This window comes from Schistocerca americana, chromosome 5 (genome assembly GCF_021461395.2).
Source record: "Schistocerca americana isolate TAMUIC-IGC-003095 chromosome 5, iqSchAmer2.1, whole genome shotgun sequence".
NCBI classification, from domain to species: domain Eukaryota; kingdom Metazoa; phylum Arthropoda; class Insecta; order Orthoptera; family Acrididae; genus Schistocerca; species Schistocerca americana.
In genome coordinates this window covers 531,742,072-531,764,468 of record NC_060123.1, presented here as the reverse complement: position 1 = coordinate 531,764,468, position 22,397 = coordinate 531,742,072, and the positions used below count along the sequence as shown (strand labels likewise).

The following is a 22,397-nucleotide window of genomic DNA, read 5'->3' as shown; positions in this document are numbered from 1 at the left end:
TACAAAAGAAGTCTACTTCAAATTCTGTTCTTAATCTTCCTTCCTGTTTTTGTTATATCACGTTGCAAAACATAATTTTAATTTTAAATTCAGTGCATTAATGCGATCTTAGTAAATGAGTGTTTGTAAAATGATTCTTTCATATAGCGTTCATTAAAAAAATGACGATCATTCCACTTGGGACGTGTGGAAAGTACATTAGCTTATGTTTCAGTTGTAAATATTTGTCATGGATTATTGTTTTCCTGACACGGTCTATATCCTGGGAGACTTCCTCACTACGGATCAATTGGAATGAAAGTAAATCTAATCTAATGCAAACGAATTGACTTTTCGTGAACTGCTGCTAGGCAACACTCGAATCGAACGGTACTAATCGATACTTGGAGAGCGCTAGCAGCTGGCGCAAGTTAACGTTCAAGTCTTGAGTGGGTGTGTTTTCTTGGGAAGACTTTGTGCCGCGATTGATGTGTGCTGTTACGGGGTAAAAGAATTTTCAAATGTTTGTCCTGCGTTAACACAAACAGAAAATACTGTAAAAAGTCGTCATCTTTTGATTAGGATTTCCCTTTCCCCACAATAAAATATAACAACGAATTAACCCTGTAACAATAACATTTGTGCGGCACGTGGGTCACACACGTTTTAAAGAAAGTAGTGTACATATAAAGCACCGTAATTCCTTTGCCGAGGGAGACAACCGAAACTTCATGTAGTAGAGTAGTGCCTCAGTCGGAGAGGTATTTCATCCTTCAGTATTGACTAACACTCAGGTGGGCTCCAACGATCGCGTTTTATGTGTAATAAAGATCGGTTCACAAATGTCAATTTTGGATACATATGAAGAGCGGTCCAGTTGAATTTTAGGGACTGTACCTGTCAGTATTGTACTACTGCCCTAAAAGATTTAGCGTGTTTTTTTTATTGTAACCGTATTGGCTGTTGACAACACCCCTCGAACGTATTTACACGTTGTACGTGTAAATTTCGCATGAGACAATATTTCAGACAGCTGTCACTATGCCATATACACCTTTTATAACGATTGTTAGCAGAGCGCCACGGCACGACTAAACGATCTGTACTTTACTTAAAGAAGATAATTGAAACGTACTTATTTAAAATAGATGTTAATCTGCTTCATACAGCCAGTGGCATAAGGAAACCAGTGATTGCTCTGGACACTGCGAAGGGTCACACAACTAAAAGGAAGCGATTAATTACGAGCTGTTAGGAATGCACATAAAGACTGGCTTTACTGCCTGATGCAGGACTTTTTTTGTGTAGTTTTTTCGTCATGTCATATACTTGTGTACTAACTTTTAAGCATTGTTACTGTATCCTGTGGAAAATAAAATAGCTTCTTTTGTAGAGTAACTTTGATTGCAGAAACCTGTGTTTACGAAATTTTTCGCCCAGGCCTATATCAGCCTTTTTCTTATGAATTTTAAAATTTTCCCGGCGAATTGAATGTTCAAACAAATTTCGGGGTTGTAGGCGGTCGTCGTTATGTAATCCGACAATATTTCGACAGGGCACATGCCAGTTATCATCAGGTGAACCATCGCCAAGCCCAAAATTTGTTTGAACAACCTGACTTAATTACAGATATTTTGCAGTCATAGTTGGAAGTACTCTCCTCCCCTGTCCCTGTAGGAGAGAGGTTTGGCATTTGTGTCATAATTTTTTGAGAATAAGTACACCCTTCAGTGAATGTTATTTTATTCATCTATTTTTTTTCTACATCCAACCATAAGTAACTGTATTGGTTGTGGAATAAGTTGAGTCATATATTAACAGTGTAGTTTTTATAAGAAATTGCTACTGTAAATTATTAATGCCATCATTCAATTTACGTGGTGAAAAAGGTTTTAAATGTGCACAGTGCAATTGGTGTAAGAGTTGATAAATGTGGGGAAAAAAGTAACTGCTTCTGTGCCGCATTAAGAAACTGCACATTATCAGCTTCTTGGTCAAATTCTTAAAAAAAGACACTGATGTTTGTTGATAGGTAATAGTAGTTACTGAAGAATGGTCGTCTATTTACTATAAGTATCAGCATTTTATCATGCTACTAGTGCAGATGTCCAGTTCTTGAATTTAAATATTCGAGGAATTTATAGTAGCAGATTGTATGATACCTACATTTACAGTAATTTATTATTGTAAATAATACCCAACTTTTGCTTTTCTTTTGTATTGTAGTTGATTAAATCTCGTTGGACTTTGAGTTGATGTTTTTTACTATCTAAGAATTCCACTAATGGATAAATGTGGAGTACAGGTCATTCTTGGGTCCCCTTTGACATGCCAGTGTCATAATCAAACATTAGTTATAAAACAATCTTTTAATCTCGGTGGATTAATATTTGTGTGGTTCAAGGATTAAGAGCATGCCAGGTATGGTAATTCGAAACATTCTGGTGCCGCTGCTATATTCAACTCTCTCACATGGATTATAACAGTGTGGATGACAGATATATAAGTTCGGGTCCACACATACATCTTGGACTTATTATTTCAGTACTGTCAGAAATACCATATCCCATCAGTGGTACGGTCTCTTGTGTTAGCAGCCAAAGACAGTATACCATTTTGGCTGCAATTCCTGACCAGCCTTCTATGTGGACTTGTTCACTAAACACCTATTCATGTAGATGAATGCACTGATCTTAACATAGCAATTTTCAGTGACTGTTTGCAACCCATGCCATCTGACACATCAACTCCTACATCCCACTATTGGCAACAACAGCTCCTCTTAATTGTGTAGATGATAAGTTACCTTCCACTATTGAAGATATGGTTTTCTCCCACAGTCCCTGTGCCCTCACTCTCCAGGAGTCCATGTCACACCCACCTCTGCCCCTCGCTGATTCTTCCTCCAGCTGCTTCAGTCTGATCCTTTCACTTAAGTTTATTTTGTAGTTCTGTGACTCTGTGAATTATCATTCTGTGATCTTCCGAAACACTACAGTTCTTATCTGTACCACAGAAAAGTTTCGTTGATATACTCCTTTCTTCTTCCCTTGCGGGCATGGTCTTAGTCTTAGTCTGTACCCCAACCTGTTCTTCTCTTTATCCTTCACATTACATCCACTAGTCCTAGGTCATTTCACCTGCTCCACCTGACACAATCCTCAGTTTGTTTTTATGGGAGGAGAGGGCAGGTGCCCAGAATAAAAATTCCACCTGGGATATTCCAGTATCCTATCAGTGTTCTTACTTCTCACTTCTGCTGAATAAATACTTTTAAAAATTTGGCCACATAGCTACAGAAGATAATTTTATAAAACAACCAGGAGTAATCATATGCAAAATAAGATCCTACCCTTGCCTTTGAGTCAACACAATTACAGATATTGACGAGTTCAAAACATGCTTAACTGAGCTGCTTTATTGGTTCATCTTTGTGTCATCTCCATTTTACACATAGTGAATGACCATTACTGTTTATTTATGCTCAAACATATTATTCACATCTGCTTGAAATTACATAATATATGCTTAGATAAAGACAAACTGTGTGTTGTGAACCAATAGTGGCCTGTTCAGTTATCATCTAGGATCTATCTGCATGGTTGAGTCTGGACCTTGGCTCAGTGTGCTTGTTTTATTAACTAACGTGTAAGGTTTTGAGCAGTCATTTAGGCTTATCATAGATAAAAAGCAGGAGTGGCCCAAGCATGGAACCAAATGATTTTCCATGTTTTTTGACCCTTCCCATTCAGAGTTTAGTTTTGGTGCCATGATCAAATTTGTGAAAGTGACCATCTGCTTTCTGTTATAAAGTTAAGACTCCAGCCATTAGGAAACCATGTCATAAACGATATTGTATTGATGTAATGAAAGACATTTTTAGCCTTGTTTCAAAAACTTTATTATTACTGTATGACCTAGGTGTCAGGTTATAAGCCCATTTTCTAGTACGTAACTGATCCTCAAGCAAAGATAAATATGCCAACTGTTTGTTCTATCAATTCTTGAATTAAACTGTAAAAATCATCTCCGTTGACAATTTTAACAAAATTACATATGGATTTACAAAATTCATGAAGATAGCATTTACAATAAAGATAATTAAATGTACATTGGAGTAGAGTTTAGCACAGAAATAGAATTTTTTATTATGTTAATGAAGACATCAAGATTATTCTTCTAAGTAGTATTTGCAATATTGTGTAAAAGGGGTGAATATTTGAATTCAGTTTTTTAATGAGTAATAAATTAGGGGACACACACTTCTGTTCCTCAATTTCTAACTGAGTGAGCTTAGTGACCTTCCCCTCTGTGTGTAGGTCTTCTATATCTGTTATGTATTTGTGGTTTTTATTCATGCATTTTTCAGCAAAGGATGAATCTTTCTTCTTTAATCCCCAATTTATATGGTGTTCTTTGAGCCTAGAGGAGATGATCCTCCCAGTCTGTCCAGTGTAGCAACACTGACACTGCTGGCAGATGAGCTCATAAACCCAACTTTTCATGGTGTCTGGTTGTTTATTTTTTGAACTGAAAAAATGGTTCAAATGGCTCTGAGCACTATGCAACTTAACTTCTGAGGTCATCAGTCGCCTAGAACTTAGAACTAATTAAACCTAACTAACCTAAGGACATCACACACATCCATGCCCGAGGCAGGATTTGAACCTGCGACTGTAGCGGTAGCTCGGTTCCAGACTGTAGCGCCTAGAACCGCATGGCCACTCCGGCCGACGATGAATTGAAGAGATACCTACCTACTGCCTATGGGACATAGAGAAGCCCAGAGAAACTCTTTGCTTTTAAAATGTTGCATATCCTTATTTAAATTTACCTATAAAATGTAAACAGCAGTATTTTCTTTTCAGTCTGTCTATGCTGCCCACCGGTTGCATTAGAGATCTAGCTTTGCTTCTTCAGTTTTGTATTGAAAATGTTGTCAATAATGTTGGAATCAAATTCATTATTTGCGATTATTGTTCTTGTTGTATTGTGTTTCTGGTCATAGTCTTCTTGGAACATGGGGACAGAAAGAAGAGGAATGCTGCATGTTTGTAAGCTGTAGGATGTTGAGATGAAGCTGGGATGAGTGTGTCAGTAAAGGGGCCTTTTCATAAATTTTAAATTTATGGTTTCTGTTTCCTATATGTAAGCTGATGTCTTGGAAATGAATGGTGGAATCCCTTAACTTCATACTGACCTTTATGCTAGTATGCCATTGATTCATATTTTCCATAAACTTGTGGAATTGTCTATTGGATCCTTTCCACATACAGAGAATGCCAGTGACATTTTTTACCAGTAATTCACTATTAAGAAAAATCAGTATTCCACTTGTCCGTGAACATTTCTGCTGGCAAGGGGGTTAAGGGTAAGCTCATTGTCAGACCATCTGCTTGCTTATAATAGCTCCCTTGAAAGCAGAAACAGTTTAGATTTAAACATCATTCCATCATACTAATTATGTTCAGCTGTTCTTTTGAATTAAATTGTGTAAATACAATGACAGTAACACAACATTTATTCAGTATTTCACATGAATGCTGTGGAACAAGCTATGTACACTAGGAGAGACTAATTTTGTGTTTGTTGACATCTTATCATCTGTTAAATAAATCTAAACTGTTCTTAATGCTATATTTCCTTGTGAAGTTCAGTTTATTCCTCAAGATGATGATGATCCTCCTGGTGCTTATATTGCAGATACCACAGGTTGCATTGGAACTTCTTTTTTGTGGAGTTTGGGTTTCTCATACAGCTGTGGAGACCTAGGATTCATTCGAAGAATGCTCTTATGGACATATTCAGAAAAATGTTTTGGAGTACTTGTTTACTACCTGCAGCTGATCATTGTATTTAGCTGTTGCATCTTCTTGTATGTTTTGCAGCTGCACTGCTGGAAAAAAATTTCTTGTATAATCTGTTTTACTTAATGGCACTACAGGCTCTCCTTTATCTGCCCTAGTCATGATCATGTTACTGCTTCCAGTCCTAGTTTTAAGTTCCTTCATGACTAAGAACTCATTGTTCTTCTTATATTGAAGTTGTTGTTGCTGTGCCTGCTCCTGCTTATTTTTTTCTGCGCTCTGTACTTTCATAGTCATCTTTCTGTAGGGCTAATTCTAGTTCTACTCTTAGATGGTCCAGCACTTGGTATCACGTTTGGAGTGTATGTGTGGCCTTTTGATTATACCTCTTCTTCTGGTTCTGTCAGGGATAATGTTGATATGAAACCAGATGCCTACTGTACTTAGTGAACAACATAGATAGACCAAAAGGAAATTGTGCAGTTTACCTTTTACAGGTAACACTTCAAACAGGATAAGCAACATTTTAAAAGCAAGGTGTTACTTGTGCATTTATATGTCCCATAGGCAGTAAGTAGTTCTCTCTTCAATTCAAAAGATAAACAACCAGATATCATGAAAAGTGTGGTTTATAAGATCTGCCAAGAGTGTCAATGTTGCTATACTGGGCAGACTGGGAGGACAATCTGCTCTGGGCTTAGATGACACCATAGAAGTTGGAAGTTAAAGAAGCTAAATTCACCCTTTGCTGAACTTTACATAAAGAAAAATACCCAGTAGCCATGGAAGTTCTACACATAGAGGGAAAGGGCACAAATATTTCTCAGTTAGAAATTAAGAAACATATGTGTGTATCTCCACATGACTGAATGAATGAACTCTGTTCAACTATTAAGCCCTTTTAGACATTATGCAATCCCTACTTAGAATCAAGGTGTCTTCATTCGCATAACAAAAGATTCCGCTCCTGTCTGTGCGTTGATCTACTCCAATGTATGATTAGTTATAGTTATTGTAAATTTTGTCCTAATGAATTTTGTAAATCCATATGTAATATTGTCAACGGAGATAACTTTTACAGTTTAAGTCAAGAATCAATAGATTAAAAACTTGACATGTTTACTTTTTCTTGGTTCTAATCTTTGGAACCAGTTTTGTACTAGAAAATGGGCATGTAACCCAAAACTTAGGTCTACATTGTGTGATCATTTTACATTAGACCACTCTAGACAGGCATTCTTAGCTATCCATTGCTCACGTTCTTGCACAGCTCAAGAACATCTAGCATGTCACCTCTAATATTCCTGAATGTGTGCAGATCCTCCATATTATCTTCTCCGGAGCTAAATCTTCCTGCTGGCTGCTGAGTAGTTTGTAAACATTTTCTTGTGTTACTTAGTGAAAATGATTGTCTTCCTGACTTTCGTAACTTTTTGTTCAGTGCCAGTAGTTGTTGACACTGTAGCAGCCAAATGATCTCTGATTCCTATTATTTTAGAAAAGTGTTTAATACAAAACCACAGAAATATTTTTCTCTGCCATCTGTTGCAGATGCTTGTATCTCTGATTCTGTACCTGGGAAATTTATGTTTATCCCCGTTACAACAGCATAGTTGGGGAATTCAGATGTGGTATTTCAAATTCTTTCTCTGAAGAGCTCCACAACTTCAGTACTTAAAATGAGTGGATCATAAAAATGTTAACTTTTTTGCTTACTTTTGACACTTAGAAAGATTATGTTATGATTAAGTTTTAGTTGTTAAACATTTGTGAATTCTTTTTCATGATTCTTAGCCAATCACCTATGGCATCCACCCCTTTTTCAATGTAGACACTGAACAACAAAATTAAATGATAACTTTTTCAAAACCCTATAACTGTCTCTCATTGTGATGTATAAATTTGAAATTTGGCTGAAATGTGCCTACAATCTTCCACTGTAACGGTACAAAATCAAGGCATCCTGCGATGTCACCCCCGGGCTCAGCGATGCTTCAAACAGTGAGGTGTCAACACATGCAGAGTAAGGCCAGAGCTCAGAAATTCATGTGAAATGTAAGATGGATTACTGGTGTCACATTTGCACCCAGTTTCACCACAGTTCTGCCCAATGCCACCGTGTCACACAATTGGAAGGTTGTCCCAGTCCCTCTTACTCACATTTTAACCCTTATTTTGACACCTCTGTGATGGAGGTCAGAACTGCAATGCCCAGTCTTGAAATCGTGCAGATTTCTTATGAGTGGCTGATGGAAGCATTTCAGGCACGCTGCCTCTCCAAATTGATACAAAAAGGCCTCAAGGGGTGGTGCAAAGAGTGTCAGTGAAATTACCCCTTTCCTTGAGTCATTGGTTCCAACACATTTCACAGCTGAAAATGACGGTTCGCAGTGCAGTGAGCATCAGGAAGCTGTGCTTGAGAGCCTTTGACATTGCTGAGAGTCTTGGAAGTTTCAACCTTGTCTGGTAACATGGAACGTGATCACACCCTTTTGCAGTGCAGCGCGACCACAATTTTTGCTGTCCTGTACAGGCTGGAACCTCCAGAGACCGTTCAAAACCATTCAGCGTAATTTAAATGTGATACGAAGCAGCAAAGGTTACTTATGCTTTTTCAGCCCATCTGTTTTGTGCCTTCCTGTGGAATGTGGCAGGGTCACGGGGCAGTGCAACATTAACATAGTCCATGAATAAAGCAGCAAAGGATCCCTCTAAGACCATTAGTTTTTTTTAGTCATTAGTCTTTTGACAGGTTTGATGTGGCCCGTCACAGATACCTCTCCTGTACCAACCTCTTCATCTGGAAGTAGCACTTGCAACCTATGTCCTTAATTATTTGCTGGACATATTCTAATCTCTGCCTTCTTCTACAGCTCCTTCTAGTACAGTGGAAGTTATTTTCAGATGCCTTAATTGATGTCTTGCCATCCTGTCCCTTCTTCTTGTCAGTATTTTCCATATATTCCATTTCTCACCAATTCTGCTGAGAACCTCCTCATTCCTTGCCTTATCAGTTCACCTAATTTTCAACATTATTGTGTAGCACCATATCTCAAAAGCTTTGAGTTTCTTGTTTTTTTTTCCCCCACTGTCCATGTTTCACTACCATACAATGCTTGCTCCAGACATACATTACCAGAAATTTCTTCTTCAAATTAAGGTCTATGTTTGAGACTAGAAGACTTCTCCTGGCCAGGAATGCCCTTTTTTGCTGCCTAGGTAGCAGAGTTCCTTAACTTCATCTACGTCGGGATTACCAATCCTGATGTTTAGTTTCTCACTGTTCCTGTTTCTGCAACTTCACATTACTTTTGTCTTTTTCAGTTTACTCTGTGTCTATGTTTTGTAAGCATTAGACTGATCATTCTGTTCAGCAGATGATAGCTGAAGGATAGCAATGTCATGAGTGAATCTTATCATTGGTATCCTTTCACCGGTGAATTTTAATTCCCCTCTTGAAGTTGTCTTTTATTTCTGTCATTGCTGCTTTGATGTATAGTACTTGCTGGCTCTTGCAATCTTTGCACTTGTGTGGATGATGTTTTTCCGAAAGCCAGATTGTGTATTGCCAGACTCGTACCTCCTACACACCAACGTGAATAGTCATTTTGTTTCCACTGCAGCGGAATGTGCACTGATATGAAACTTCATTGCGGAGACATGACTTGGCCACATCCTGAGGGATGTTTCCAGAATGAAATTTTCACTCTTGAGTGAAGTGTGCACTGATATGAAACTTCAGTGCACACTTCACTCCAGAGTGAAAATTTCATTCTGGAAACATCCCTCAGGATGTGGCCAAGTCATGTCTCCGCAATATCCTTTCTTCCAGGAGTGCTTGTCTTTCAAGGTTTGTAGGAGGGCTTCTGTGAAGTTTGGAAGGTAGGAGACAAGGTACTGGCAGAAGTAAAGCTGTGAGGACAGGCTGTGAATTGTGCTTGGGTAGTTCAGTTGGTAGAGCACTTGGTTGCGAAAGGCAGAGGTCCTGAGTTTGAGTTTCAATGTGGCACACAATTTTAATCTGCCAGGAAGTTTCATTTTGATACTGATTGTCATATACAGGCCCTGCTTAGATACTTTTTTAAATTGGCCATAGGGAGTGGGTCTGTTATTTGTAGAAAGTGATCGTTGAAAAGTCTAGCTACAGGTTTGTTGACATGGACCATCTGGTTGCTATCTTTAACTATTAGATCATCTTGTTTGTTGATAAACTTACCAGTTTTCTTTCTAACTATAAGTTTTTTACTTTGATTTTTAGAGTTTTTAATTTCTGATACAACATGCAAACTTTTTTTATTTTAATGACCCTACACAATAAAGAATAATACCTTTTATGGTATTAAAGTGGTTGGTCATTTATGCTTAACCTGTAAATTTTGCAGAGTTCTACATACAGCCTCTATCCCACTCATGCACTTTCAAGTCCTTTAATCTTCTCTACTTCTCTCTTTTTCTTCTCCCTTCATGCCTCTCCGCCCTCCCCCCCCCCCTCCCTCCCCTCCCCAGTAGCACAGCCTCTCAACAATGCGCGTAGGAGTTCTATGCTGTCCCCACCACTTCCCTGCACACTCCCTCAGGAGCACAAACATTTTGCCCCACCCATAACCTGCTGTTCCTCCCCTTTTCTGACCAATGTTGCCTCCTTACCTCCACAACCTACTCCAGCAGGTTGCTGCTCACATCAGACACATTAGCAGTCGGACCTCAGCATTCGTAGACAGTGGCCATTAGTGTGTGAGTTGTGCTTGTGGGAATAAACTGCTAAAATATTTAAACTTCGTGCATGTCAGTGACTCAGTGCCTTGTTAAATAGAAATCGCCATATACATAAATGTTTCCCGTAACTGCTTTTCTTGTGGAAATATGTAAAGTGTAATAATTATAATTGTGCTGGTAGGCAGTAAATTTTACTGTACAGGCTTATGTTTCCATATGTTCTTCTGTGCAAAAGCTATTCATATGTATAGTTTAGAGTTTATCATTACTTTTGTGTGTATGAGAACTTCTGCTTTCTTTATATTGCTCCTGCAATTGTAAACTGCTATTTTTTAATCCTCAACATTTAACACTTATATTCCTGCATTTAATTAGCGCCCACATAGACACATTACATTAACTAGATTTCCTTTTCCTAATTCATTGAAGAAAAAAAAAGTGATATGAATGATATTTTGTAGTTGGTACTCCAAAGTGTGAGAAAAATTAAAAGGGTGTTATGATCGTTAGGATAACCTGCTGCTTGAGTAAAAACTATTTTGTTGACCACCATGCTAGTTTCAATTGCCCAAATCATCACCAAGCTTCTGTGTAACAAAGGATAGTTGTTACACAGGATTTTTTTACGGAAACAGTCTTCAGTGGGGACTTGTCTGTGAATGTTTAACTTGTCTCATTTCAAATCTCAGAATGTTCTCCTTCATGACGAGATTTACAAAACACATGTGTGAGTGCATGAGAGTGAGCAAGTGCTTTAGTTTGTGCTTTGACCCACAGTTTATTTAATGGTTTGTAACTTGGTTTTGTAAGTGTAAAATGAAGTATCTTGTGCTCATTACAGATGCAAGCATCAAGTTCCTGAATGTCACTGACACATCCCTCTTTTTCACAATGGAAGAAATAGAGTACAAACTGAAGCAGAAAAACACTGTCATTATAGTAAATGTGAGTCTTGGTTATTTTAATCTTCTGTCATTATTATTTTAATTTTTATATTTACCCAAGTTGAACAAGCTAAAAGATAATGAATTACTATGATATGCCTACATTTGATTTCATCTATGGATAATTCAAGATGTCCAGTAGGATACAGAGGCACAGCACTGAAAAGCTGACAGGCATGTGGAAATCTTTAAAAACTTTGTAGCTTCTAGGTAAAGTCCTTCAGGTTAACATGCAAACATGCACACACAACTACAGTTGTCTCCTAAAGTTGCCACCTGACTTGAACAACCATCGATCTTGGTGGCAACAATGCAGCTGAAAAGATAGCAGGGATTTGCAGGCACTGCTGAATTTTATATTATTGTGATAAGAACTGCTATAGAAGTGATACCTAAATGAGAAATTCTGTTTTAGTGCATCTGCTGCTGCAGCAGTGTTAGCATATGTTTGCTTTTAGTAATTAAGCCACTTGTCACTTCTTTTACCACTGACTAAAGCCCCCTGCCCCCCATTAGTTGGCGAGTAAGTCAGTTCAAATGTGAGTGCTGTTCTCAGCTGCAGGTAGAGTTAGTTGCTGTTTATAAGCAGCTGGAAATCAGTCTGACCTGTGTCAATTGATTGAAAACTGCTTTGAAAGGATGTGGTGGGTGAAATACTGAGAGTCATGTACCAGAAATATGCAGAAATTAGAGGATCCATCACCAATCATCCACTTGACTGTGAGTAATATGTCAGTGGGAAGTCTTGGGTTCCTGCACAGGGGAAGCAGAAACCAGAGAAACTTTGGTTATTACACTATCTCCGTAAGCAACAAGTTTGTGATGCTGTCTTCCACTGAAACTGACCCAATGTGAGACACTTCACCTGTTGGGAAGCATGCTGTGACCATTGCAGGGGAATAGCACAAAGGGAGGGGAAGGGTGAACTTTTGCACTCTGTGTCATTGCCTGGAGGCCTCATTTAACATGTTGAAGCAGTCGGTTAGTAACCACTCAGGGAAAAAGATGCAAAAAAAGGCAGATTCTTGTAAACTTTGAAATGAAAAATATCTTTCTCCTGGGCTTTGAGGTCATATTCTGATCATCCAGTGACTTACAGAGAAGGGTGAGGAGGCACGCATTGCTCACAGAGTTTCAAAAAATCTCACAATCTGAAACATTGTCTGTAGAACTGATAGGGTTCCTCTGATTCTGAGCCATGTAGATGGCTGGAACTAGAGACTCCGAATGTTCTGTGGTGAACTATGTTGTGAACATCTGGACTTACACTACAGTGCTGAGATCTGTAGGGCCCCCTAAATGGGGCAAGGTTACACTACATGTCATAGGCTACTACTTAGGTAACTATGTATTGAGTGAACTTTTTTTAGGTAACTCTCCATCCAATTGGGTTAACAATAGCTGTAAGAAATCCCAAAGTATTAGTGTAAGGCCCAAAGGAATGGCGCTCATGGATGGAAAGATTAAGTTTCTGCTGATCAGTTGCTGAAAAAATTGCAACAAAGCAAAAAGCTGTGGAGCTCATATCATACAAGGTAGAGAAGTTGGCTAAAACCCTAAATTTACAACAGTGAGATTTGTTTTTTGTTCCAATTGAAGTGTATATTGGAAGAATTGGCTAACTGAAAAGGAATGTGGTGTATTTGCTGCAGTAGACACAAATTCAAATCAACTTATACAGAAATTGAAGCTGCAAATGAGCTTGTTTGGTGAAGACTCGTGTCAGTACCAAGGATGTGATTAACTAATAATTGGACCCTTCTTTCAACCACTAGACTTGTCACGTAATATAACCAATAACTGTACAGAAAACCTCACTTTGTTAGTACAATTTTTCTCCAATGACACTATCATGATCAGAGGAGACTTGATTCATCCAGTAATCAATCTGCGTCTATACCCTGTAATACACTCTGAAGTTCATGATAGAAGTTGCTTCCCATTGTATCAGTTATTAGAGGTTGTTCCCATTCCATTGACATATGGAGCACAGGAAAAATGAGTTACTACATGAATGATACAAAGGATGTTGTAGTATATTCCTAGAGTCATCATGTAAAGATGATTCTTGAAACTTACAAAGTAGGCTTTCAAAGAATAGTTTGTGTCTGTCTTTTAGCATTTGCCAGTTCAGTTCTTTCAGCATCACAGTGATACTTTTTTATGAATCAAACAACTCTGTGACATTTGTGTTGCCTTTCTTTGTATATGTGCAATGTCTCCTGTTAGACCTTTTTGGTATGGGCCCCATGCTATTCAGCAACATTCTAGGACAGATCACATGAGCATTCTATAAACAATCTCCTTTGTGGATTGATAGCATTTCCCTAATATTTTACCAGTGAACAAAAGGCTGCCACATGCTTTACCTATGACTGGATCTATGTGGTCTTGCCATTTCATATTCCTACAAATTGTCACACCCAGTTATTTGTATGAGTCGACTGATTCGGACTGTATATCATTTATATAATAATTTTAGTGTGCTACATGTTTTCATATTGTGAAGTATGAAGTTTTACATTTCTGAATATGTAATATAAAGTTGCCAATGTTTGCACCACTTGAAAAAATATTATCAAGATCTGCTGAAGATTTGTGCAGCTTTCTTTAGACAGTACTTCATTACAGACAACTGCATCACCTGTGAAAATGCAGGAGGTACTATTGTTTGCCATGTTATTAATATACGACATGAACAGCAAGGGTCCCAAGACTTTGCCCTGGGCACACCTGAAGTTACTTCTACACCAGTCAATGACTCTCCATAATAGATGACAAATTGCATTCTCTCTACCAAGAAATCTTCAACCTCATCACAAAATGCACTTCTAAAGCATATTTGTGGTACTGAGTCAAGTGCATTTCAAAAGTCAACAAATACTGCATCAACCTGAGTGTCTCAATCCATGGCTCTCAGGATGTCATGTGAGAAAAGCCTTCAGAGACTCAGCATTTGTTTGCTGCATATGGACTTGGTGACTCAGGGGTTCCTGAGCTGGGGACTGTTAAGCTCCACCAGTCCCCTGCCACCGTAAACTCTGAGCATGCTTCGGCAACCTCTGGGGAACCTGCCGCACCTCAGTTGTATAAGGCTTACTCAGGCAAGTGGAGCTCTGTCTGAGTGGACCTTTATTTCCATAGCTGCTTGTGGGATTGAGATGGAACCCATGAAATCATCTTCTTCTCCTCCCAGCAGGAAGGGTGTACCACCTGGGAGTTCTCACATCCATTCATCAAAAAGAATGAGGGAGGCTAGTCTTCCTGATAATCAACTTGTTGTCAGTAACGGGGCTCAAGAAGTCGTGAATCACAGTGTCTTTATAGTGATCAAGAGGAAGGAGGGGACGTTTGAAAAAGTGTCCCCCTTCTATATCCGTAAAGGCTTAGAAGGGCTGGCTGGTACCTTAAAGTGTATTAAGCGGATGTGAAATGGTTCCTTACTTGTTGAGACTAACCGGACTAAGCAAGTGGAACTCCTTAAGAAGTCACAGAAATTGAGTGAGTACATCATCGTTGTTGAGTTGCATAACTCCCTTAACTTTTGCAAAGGTGTGGTAACCTGCCATGATATTATGGATATAGATGTTGCTGAACTGAAACAAGAATGGACACCACAGGGGATCATAGATGTGGAACAAAGGACATGCAAGAACAATGGAGAGACTGAGAAGGATGCCACTTTTATTGTGACCTTCAGTTCTCCAACACTACTTGAACACATCATGGCAGGTTTCCTCCGACTTAGGGTTTGATCGTGTGTACCTAACCCTATGTGATGCTTCAAATGCCAGCGTTTTAGCCATACAATGCTGAGTTGCAGAGGTGAAGCAACTTGTGGGAAGTGTGGAAAGGCAGTCCATGAAGCTGGGACTGACTGTCCATCTACAGCAGTCTGCATTAACTGCTCTGTGAGTCACCCAGTCTGGAGCTGAGCCTGCCATGTTTTTCAGAGGAACGTAAAATTCAGGAAATCAAAGTGACCAAGTGGATCTCCTACACAGAAGCCGAAAAGGACTATGAGGTGATGAAACCCCCTGTCTTGATCACTTATGCTTCATTGGTGCAGAAACCTTTGACTCAGATGTTCCAGTGTTCCATTATCCACCTCCAGCACTTGTACTTGCACCTGTGTGTGCCAAAGTAAAGTGAAAGACATAGCGATCCAGACAGCTACAACAGAAGAAACCAGTAATACTTCCATGGTGCACAGCCCGAAGGCACCCCAAAAGCAGAGTGCCCCTCAACACCAAGTTTCTTCAAAGAAAAGTGGGAAATGGAGCAGGGAAAGAATCCCAACATTTGGCACGAAAGCTGACCAGGCACCATCAGACGTCATTCTGGCAGCATGTCTGACTGATGATGATGACACCATGGATTTTGATGCCTAGCCACCAGAACCAGTCAGCTCTAAAATCCACCTCGCTCTACAAGTGCCTCAGCACTCCAGCGCAAAGACAGGGATAAGTCAAGACCACATTGATGAAATGGCTCCCGTACTCCACTGGAATACAAATGGATACCGGACTCATCTGTAGGAACTGAGACTCCTTGTACAGAATAGATACATTTGCCTCTGCCTTCAAGAGACTCATTTTAAATAGACTGACACTCCTGTACTTGGGGCTATCACCTTTATAGAAACGACGGCCTTACTGGTAAGAGGGCAAAGGGTGGGGTTGTAGTGTTTTTAAAGGACACTTTTCACTCTTCACCTACTCTCTTAACAACAACATTACAAGCGGTTGCTGTTCGGATAGTGGCACGTGTTGACATCACAGTGTGCTCTGTGTACTTACCATCCCATGAGCCTCTTGATAGTGAGGTCCTACTCATCTTCTTGATGAACTAACCCGTCCCTTTCTTCTTTTTGGGGACTTCAGTGCACACAGTACACTATGGGATTCTAACACCACATGCCCCAAGGGTCGGGTACTTGAGCATATGCTACTCATGACAGATCTTATACTGCTGAACATAGGTCAAGCCATACATTTTACCACAGGTTCATCTACAGCCATAGACCTCTCCTTCTGCTCGTCTGCTCTTGGAGACACTCCTCAGTGGGCAGTGGATGATGACCTTCATGATAGTGACCATTTCCCTATCTGGATCCATCTACCATGGAGCAGATCCTGGAAGAAAGTCACTGACATGGTTATTCAGGAAGGCTAACTGGATACTTTATAGGCTGTTAGCTGTTTTCAAGCAATGTGATGGCATCCAGGGCTGGGTGGATCACATTACCGCTGTGATTCGCCATGCCGCTGATGCATCTGTCCCAAAGTCTGTGGAAGTTCCTTTGTGGTGACCTGCCCCTTGGTGGAATGATGAGTGTCATTTTGCAATCAGGCACAGGAGGGCAGCTATGCTCAGATTCAATCAATGCTCTACAGATGCGAATCTTGCAAACTTTCAAATGGTGTGTGCGAAGGCAGGAGAATAATTCGGGAGAGCAAGCAGAGGTCTTGCTAAGAGTTCATCTGCAAGTAAAGTATGGGAAGCCATCAGGAGGATCTCAAGGCATTACTATCGACAGCCAATAGCAGCTGTACGAATACAGAGGTCTCTTGTAACATCGATGAGGGACATAGCTCAGACAATGGCTGACCCCACCTTCTGTCTATATCGGGAGGCCCAGGAGAAGGTTGATCTTGATTTCCGTTCCACCAACATGGAAGAGTACAACCAGCCTTTCTCTCTGTGGGAGCTGGATTCTGCTTTGTCAGTTGCTTGTGATACGACCCCTGGAAACAACCTGATAACCTACAGCATGTTGCAAGAGTTGGACAGACAGTTGAACGAAGCCCTCCTTCAGCTCTTCAATAAAATCTGGATAACTTGCGACTTTCCCAACTTGTGGAAAGAATCTATTTTAATCCCAGTTTTAAAACCAGGAAAGGATTGGACAGACCCTGGTAGTTATTGTAGTATTAGCCTGACAAGCTGCGTAGGAAAGACACTGGAGCGTATGGCCAATTGGCACCTAGTGTGGGTTCTTGAAACAGGTCCCTACTCAGTCACTCCCAGTGTAGGTTCAGGAGGTATCACTCCACTCTTGATAACCTGACCCTGCTTGAACCTGCAATTCACCAAGCTTTCCTTCGTAAGCAACACCTTAACGTTGTTTTCTTTGGTTTGGAAAAGGCCTATGACACCACCTGGAGGCATAATATTTTGTCGCAGCTCCATCAGTGGGGAATCTGTGGACATCTACCGCTCTTCATACAGTCCTTTCTCTTGGACAGATATTTTAGATACAGCGTTGGGAATGCACTGTCTGACCATTTTAAGCTGGGGAATGGTGTTCCTCAACGGAGTATTTTGTCAAGGCTTTTGCCATTGCAATCAATAGTATTACAACCACAGTGCGATGTCCAATACTATGTTTCTTGTTTGTGGACGACTTCTCCATCGTCTGTGCATCCTCCAGCCCCGTGACGGCTACTTGGCAATTGCAGCTGATGATCAGGCAGTTGGAAGAATGGTCTTGCACCACAGGTTTTAAATTTTCATTAGAGAAAACAGTTTGTGTTGATTTTAATCGTTCCTGCTGTCTGTTTAATTTGCCCGTTTTAAAACTGGGGAACACCATCCTCACTTTTAAGGAAAAGGTGAAGTATCTGGGTCTAACCTTTGATGAGAAGTTAACATGGTTGCCACATCTTAAAGAACTGAAACTCAGATGTCTCAGAGCCTTAAACGTCATGAAATATGTCAGTCATAGGTCTAGGGGAGCTGACAGGGCACATCTGCTCCAACTTTATAAGGCCTTTGTGTGACCCCAGCTTGAATACGGATGCCAGATTTATGGGTCAGCAAGGTGTTTGTACCTTAAAGTGCTGGATGCAGTTCACCACGAGGGTATTAGGCTGTCTACAGGGGCCTATTGCATGAGCCCGGTTGTTAATTTGTGTGCAGAGGCTGGTAAGCCTCTGCTGTCTATTCAACATCTTCTTCTTGTGGTACACCAAGCGTACAGGGCATTGTCCATTCCTACATCGCCAGCATACAGTTACGTTGTTCAGCCACCATTGGAATGGCTGTTCAATCATTGGCCATGAGCAAGATGGCCATTTGGGATCTGTGCAAGGGAGAGCCTTGGAATTATTGCAGTTTGGTGGCATTAAGGTCCAAAGCCAGGGTTGGAGTAGGGCTCCCCCTGGCTACTACCAAGGCCCAGATTGCTTTTAGAACTGATTGCTTACCAGAAGCATTGTACCCCAGATTATGTTTTTAAACTTAAATATAAGTAGATTTTACATAGCCACCTATACTTTATTACTGTCTACACAGATAGTTCTAAGCAGGGAGATTTATTCAGCTGTCCTGTCATGTTCCCCAACATTGTCCTCAGGATAGGGCTCCCAGAGCAGTTTTCAGTTTGTTACACAAAACTGTTTGCTATTCTGAGTGCAATGGAGCAGATGAGACGACTTAGTGACAAAAAAATTTACCATCTGCTCTGATTCTCAACGTGCCTTTCTCCCTCTTGGACAGATGTACCTAGCAGATCAGATGGTGCGACAGGTACAGGACGCTCTCCTCCTCTTGCACAGGCAAAACAAGGAAATCATTTTTTGCTGGGTTCCAGGTCACATAGGTATGCAGGGAAACGAACCCCTTATGCTGCCGCCAAGGAGGCTTGCTCCCTTCCTCCTCCTGCTTGCTGTTGAATCCCTCTGTGATCTGTCAATTCTTTTGTGACCAAGAAGGCCATATGTTGGTGGGAGTCTCAGAGGCTGAAAGTAACAAATAAAAAACTGTGTTCCATTAAGACTTCAGTGTGACCATCGATTACCTCTTTCCGCTCACGACAGCGTAATGAAGTAGCCCTTACTCAGCTCAGGGTGGGACATTGTCCATTGCTGCTTGGCTTCCTCTTATGTTGGAGGGGGGGGGGGGGGGGGCAGTATGTCAGAGATGCGGGACACAGCTTTCAATACGACATATTTTAACTGAGTGTGTTTTATATGACAACCTGAGGGTTGAACTGGGTCTCCCAGAGGATTTTCCCTGATTTTAACTGATAATGAGGCAAGTGTTGTTCATGTCTTAAGATTTTATGTGGTGTCCGGAATTCTTCCCAAAATCCTGGGGGTGAGATCTTAATGTGTCACAGAGTGGCTGGGCCATGTATTATTTCTAAGTTGTCATCCAGCCACGGTTATTTGTTACTTTTTTAACAGCATCTTTACAGTGGGTCACGTATTATTTCTAAGTCGTCATCCAGTGACGGTTATTTGTCACTTTTTTAACAGAATCTTTGCAGGTATTTTATGCCTAATTTTATTTAGATATCCTGCTGTGTTTTGCTGGGGTTTTACTACGGGCTTTTCCGAAACTCACATTCTTGGGGTTGCTTTATGTTTCCGGTGGTGGGATCACATGTAGTTTTCCAGTTGACTGATGTTCTTCCATAGATTGTGAAAATCTTCTTTGGTATAACATTAATGCAAGGGTGCTGATGACCTCACTGTGTAGTGCCCTCCAGCATATTTCATCCATCATCATCCATACATGTGAGAAAAGCAAGAGTTGGGTTTCATGCATCTGATATTTTCCAAATCCATGCTGTTTGACATGGAGGATGCCCTTCTGTGCAAGATACCTCATTACATTTGAGCTCAGAATATCTTCTAAGAGTCTACAACAGGTGCATGTCAAGGATATTGGATGGTCTTTTGTCTTGTAAATGGGTGTAACCAGCACTGCCTTCCAACACTAGGCATTGTTATTTGTGCAAGAGATCTACTATATATTATTGTTAAAAGAGGAGGTGAGTCAGCCATAAATTCAGGATAGAATCTGATGGAGATTCCAATGTCCCTGGAGCTTTGTTTAATTTTAATTATTTCAGCTGTTTCTCAACCATGCTGACACTGTTCTGTGGTTCATTTGTCTTTGCTGTGGGAAGAGTTTTAAATTGGGCTATGTGGGAAGAGTTTTAAATTGGGCTAATACTCTCAGAGTTTCCTTTGTGAAGGAACACTTGAAAGAGGTTTGAGCATTTCTGCTTTTTTTTGTTGCTACTCTAATAAATATCAGTTTCTGTCTCTTCTATGAATGTCTGGACACTATTTTGGTGCCACTAACCACCTTTATGTATGACAGAATTTCTTCTGGCTTTGTGAGAGATTTTTTGATAATGCGCTGTTGTTCGCCATCTTGACAGCTAAACGTGTTTCATTTAGCATTTCTCCATCTGTAGCCCTTGCTTTGTTTTGCCCCTGTTATGCAGTAGCCTCACTTTCTTTAGAAGTTTCTGTATACTATGGAAGGTTTCTGCATACTATGGAGGGTCACTCCCAATCGTGAACTGTTAGTGTAAGTGCATGGTCAGATATTCTTTTAATCTTGAGCCACAGTTCTTTTACATGCTCTTCTTCAGAGTTAAATGTTTAGAGTGCCTTATTGAGAGACAATACTAGTGTCTCCTTATTCAGTTTGCAGAACAGGTAAACCTTTATAGTTGCTTTAGTTGCTCTTTGTACTTAGGTAGCCATGTTTTCTACAACTGCCTCATGCTCACTGATACCAGTTTCACTGTGGACATCCTCAAAGAGGTCAGCCCTGTTTGTTACCATTAAATCCAGTATTTTTCTGTGCAGAGTGGGGTTCTGAACTATCTGTTCTAGGTAATTTTCAGAGGAGCCATTTAGTGAAGTTTTGCAGGGTGTCTTGTCACACCCGTCATTAACAAAACTGTAATTATTCCAGTGGACATCTGGATGATTGTAGTTTCCTCCAACGAGTACAGTAAGTTTTAGAAATTTACTAGTGAACTGAGATTGTCTAAAAAGTTTTTGATTATATCTGGACATGAGTTTGGTGACTGGTAGAGGGATCAAATTATAAATTCAGGCCCACACCTGATACTGAATCTTGTGCAAAAGTCACCTGCAGCTTCAATGTATATCTGTGTGAATTTGAGTTTCTTGTCTACTGCAACAAATACACCAACCCTATATCCTATTAGCCCATCTGTTCAATATACACCTAAATTTTTGACAGAACTGTCACTGCTATCAGTTTCGTGTTTTAACTAGCTTTCTGTACTTAGCTTATGCGAGTTCCACTGTTTCTTAGGAGCACTTCAAACTCTTGCAGTTTTTCTGCAAATGCTTTGGAAGTTAACTGCTAAAATTTAAATACTATTGCCTCTGAAGGGAATTTATTTAGATCTTACTTTAGTACCTCTGGCTCTCCTACAGCTATCGTTGTCTGGTCTGTGTGGAGTTTTGCCTAATCTAAAAACTTGTGTGCAATCTACACACCATCAGCTACCTGGATAGTTGCCTTTGATTTATAGTGCACACTTGTCCTATTTGGGGGGACACTACAGTTCTCAATCCTATAGTGCAATTCTAGAAAGTCACAGCCTAGTGTCACAAAGCATTTGAAATATGTGGTTCAAGCCTTCCATTCAGATCAAAACTAGGGGCCACAATCAGTTGTGGGGATAATGCTGCAGTTTGTGAACTTCGTTGAAACTCCATGAGCAAGGGTGGTCTTCTCGACCTTCTCTGCCTGTTGCTGGAATGATCAAAGTGTGACCTTAGAGCCCAGACAATAGGCATCATTTGTATCAGTGTGCACTGCAAACTGCATTTGGCTTCACACTATTCCCTCAGTGGTTGCCAGAACTGCCTATTTAACAGGTTGAATGAGGCCCCCAGGAATACGCACTAGGTGCACAAGGTTATATGTTCCATCCCTTGCTACAGTTTCACAATGGGCTAACATTATTTGCCACATCTCTGAAATGCCAATGATTAATAGAGCCATACACTTTTGTATTTGTCTGTCCTTGATATGGAATGTAGCATGTTTCCAAGAGATAAAATGAGTCTTACTGGCTCAGTTGTTTCAGTGGAAGACAGCACCTCTAACTTATTGGTTAGGGGAATGTGTGTAACACCTTTAGGTCTTCGTGGTTCCTGTCTCCCCT

At 40.2% G+C, this 22,397-nt stretch overlaps 1 protein-coding gene across 3 annotated transcripts in view; it reads left to right on the top strand.

Moving 5' to 3' along the window:
- Positions 1-393: 393 nt before the first annotated feature.
- The window catches only part of LOC124615316 (focadhesin), a 292,146-nt gene continuing 270,142 nt past the window's right edge, over positions 394-22,397 (top strand). Inside the window, exons 1-2 of one of the 3 annotated variants that reach the window (XM_047143114.1) lie at positions 394-484; positions 11,344-11,447. In XM_047143114.1, the coding sequence (XP_046999070.1) occupies positions 11,394-11,447 (54 nt within the window). In that variant the 5' untranslated portion in view covers positions 394-484; positions 11,344-11,393. Of the gene's footprint in view, positions 485-620; positions 774-11,343; positions 11,448-22,397 lie in introns of those variants that run through there. The other 2 variants (XM_047143113.1, XM_047143115.1) reach the window with 2 other exon arrangements.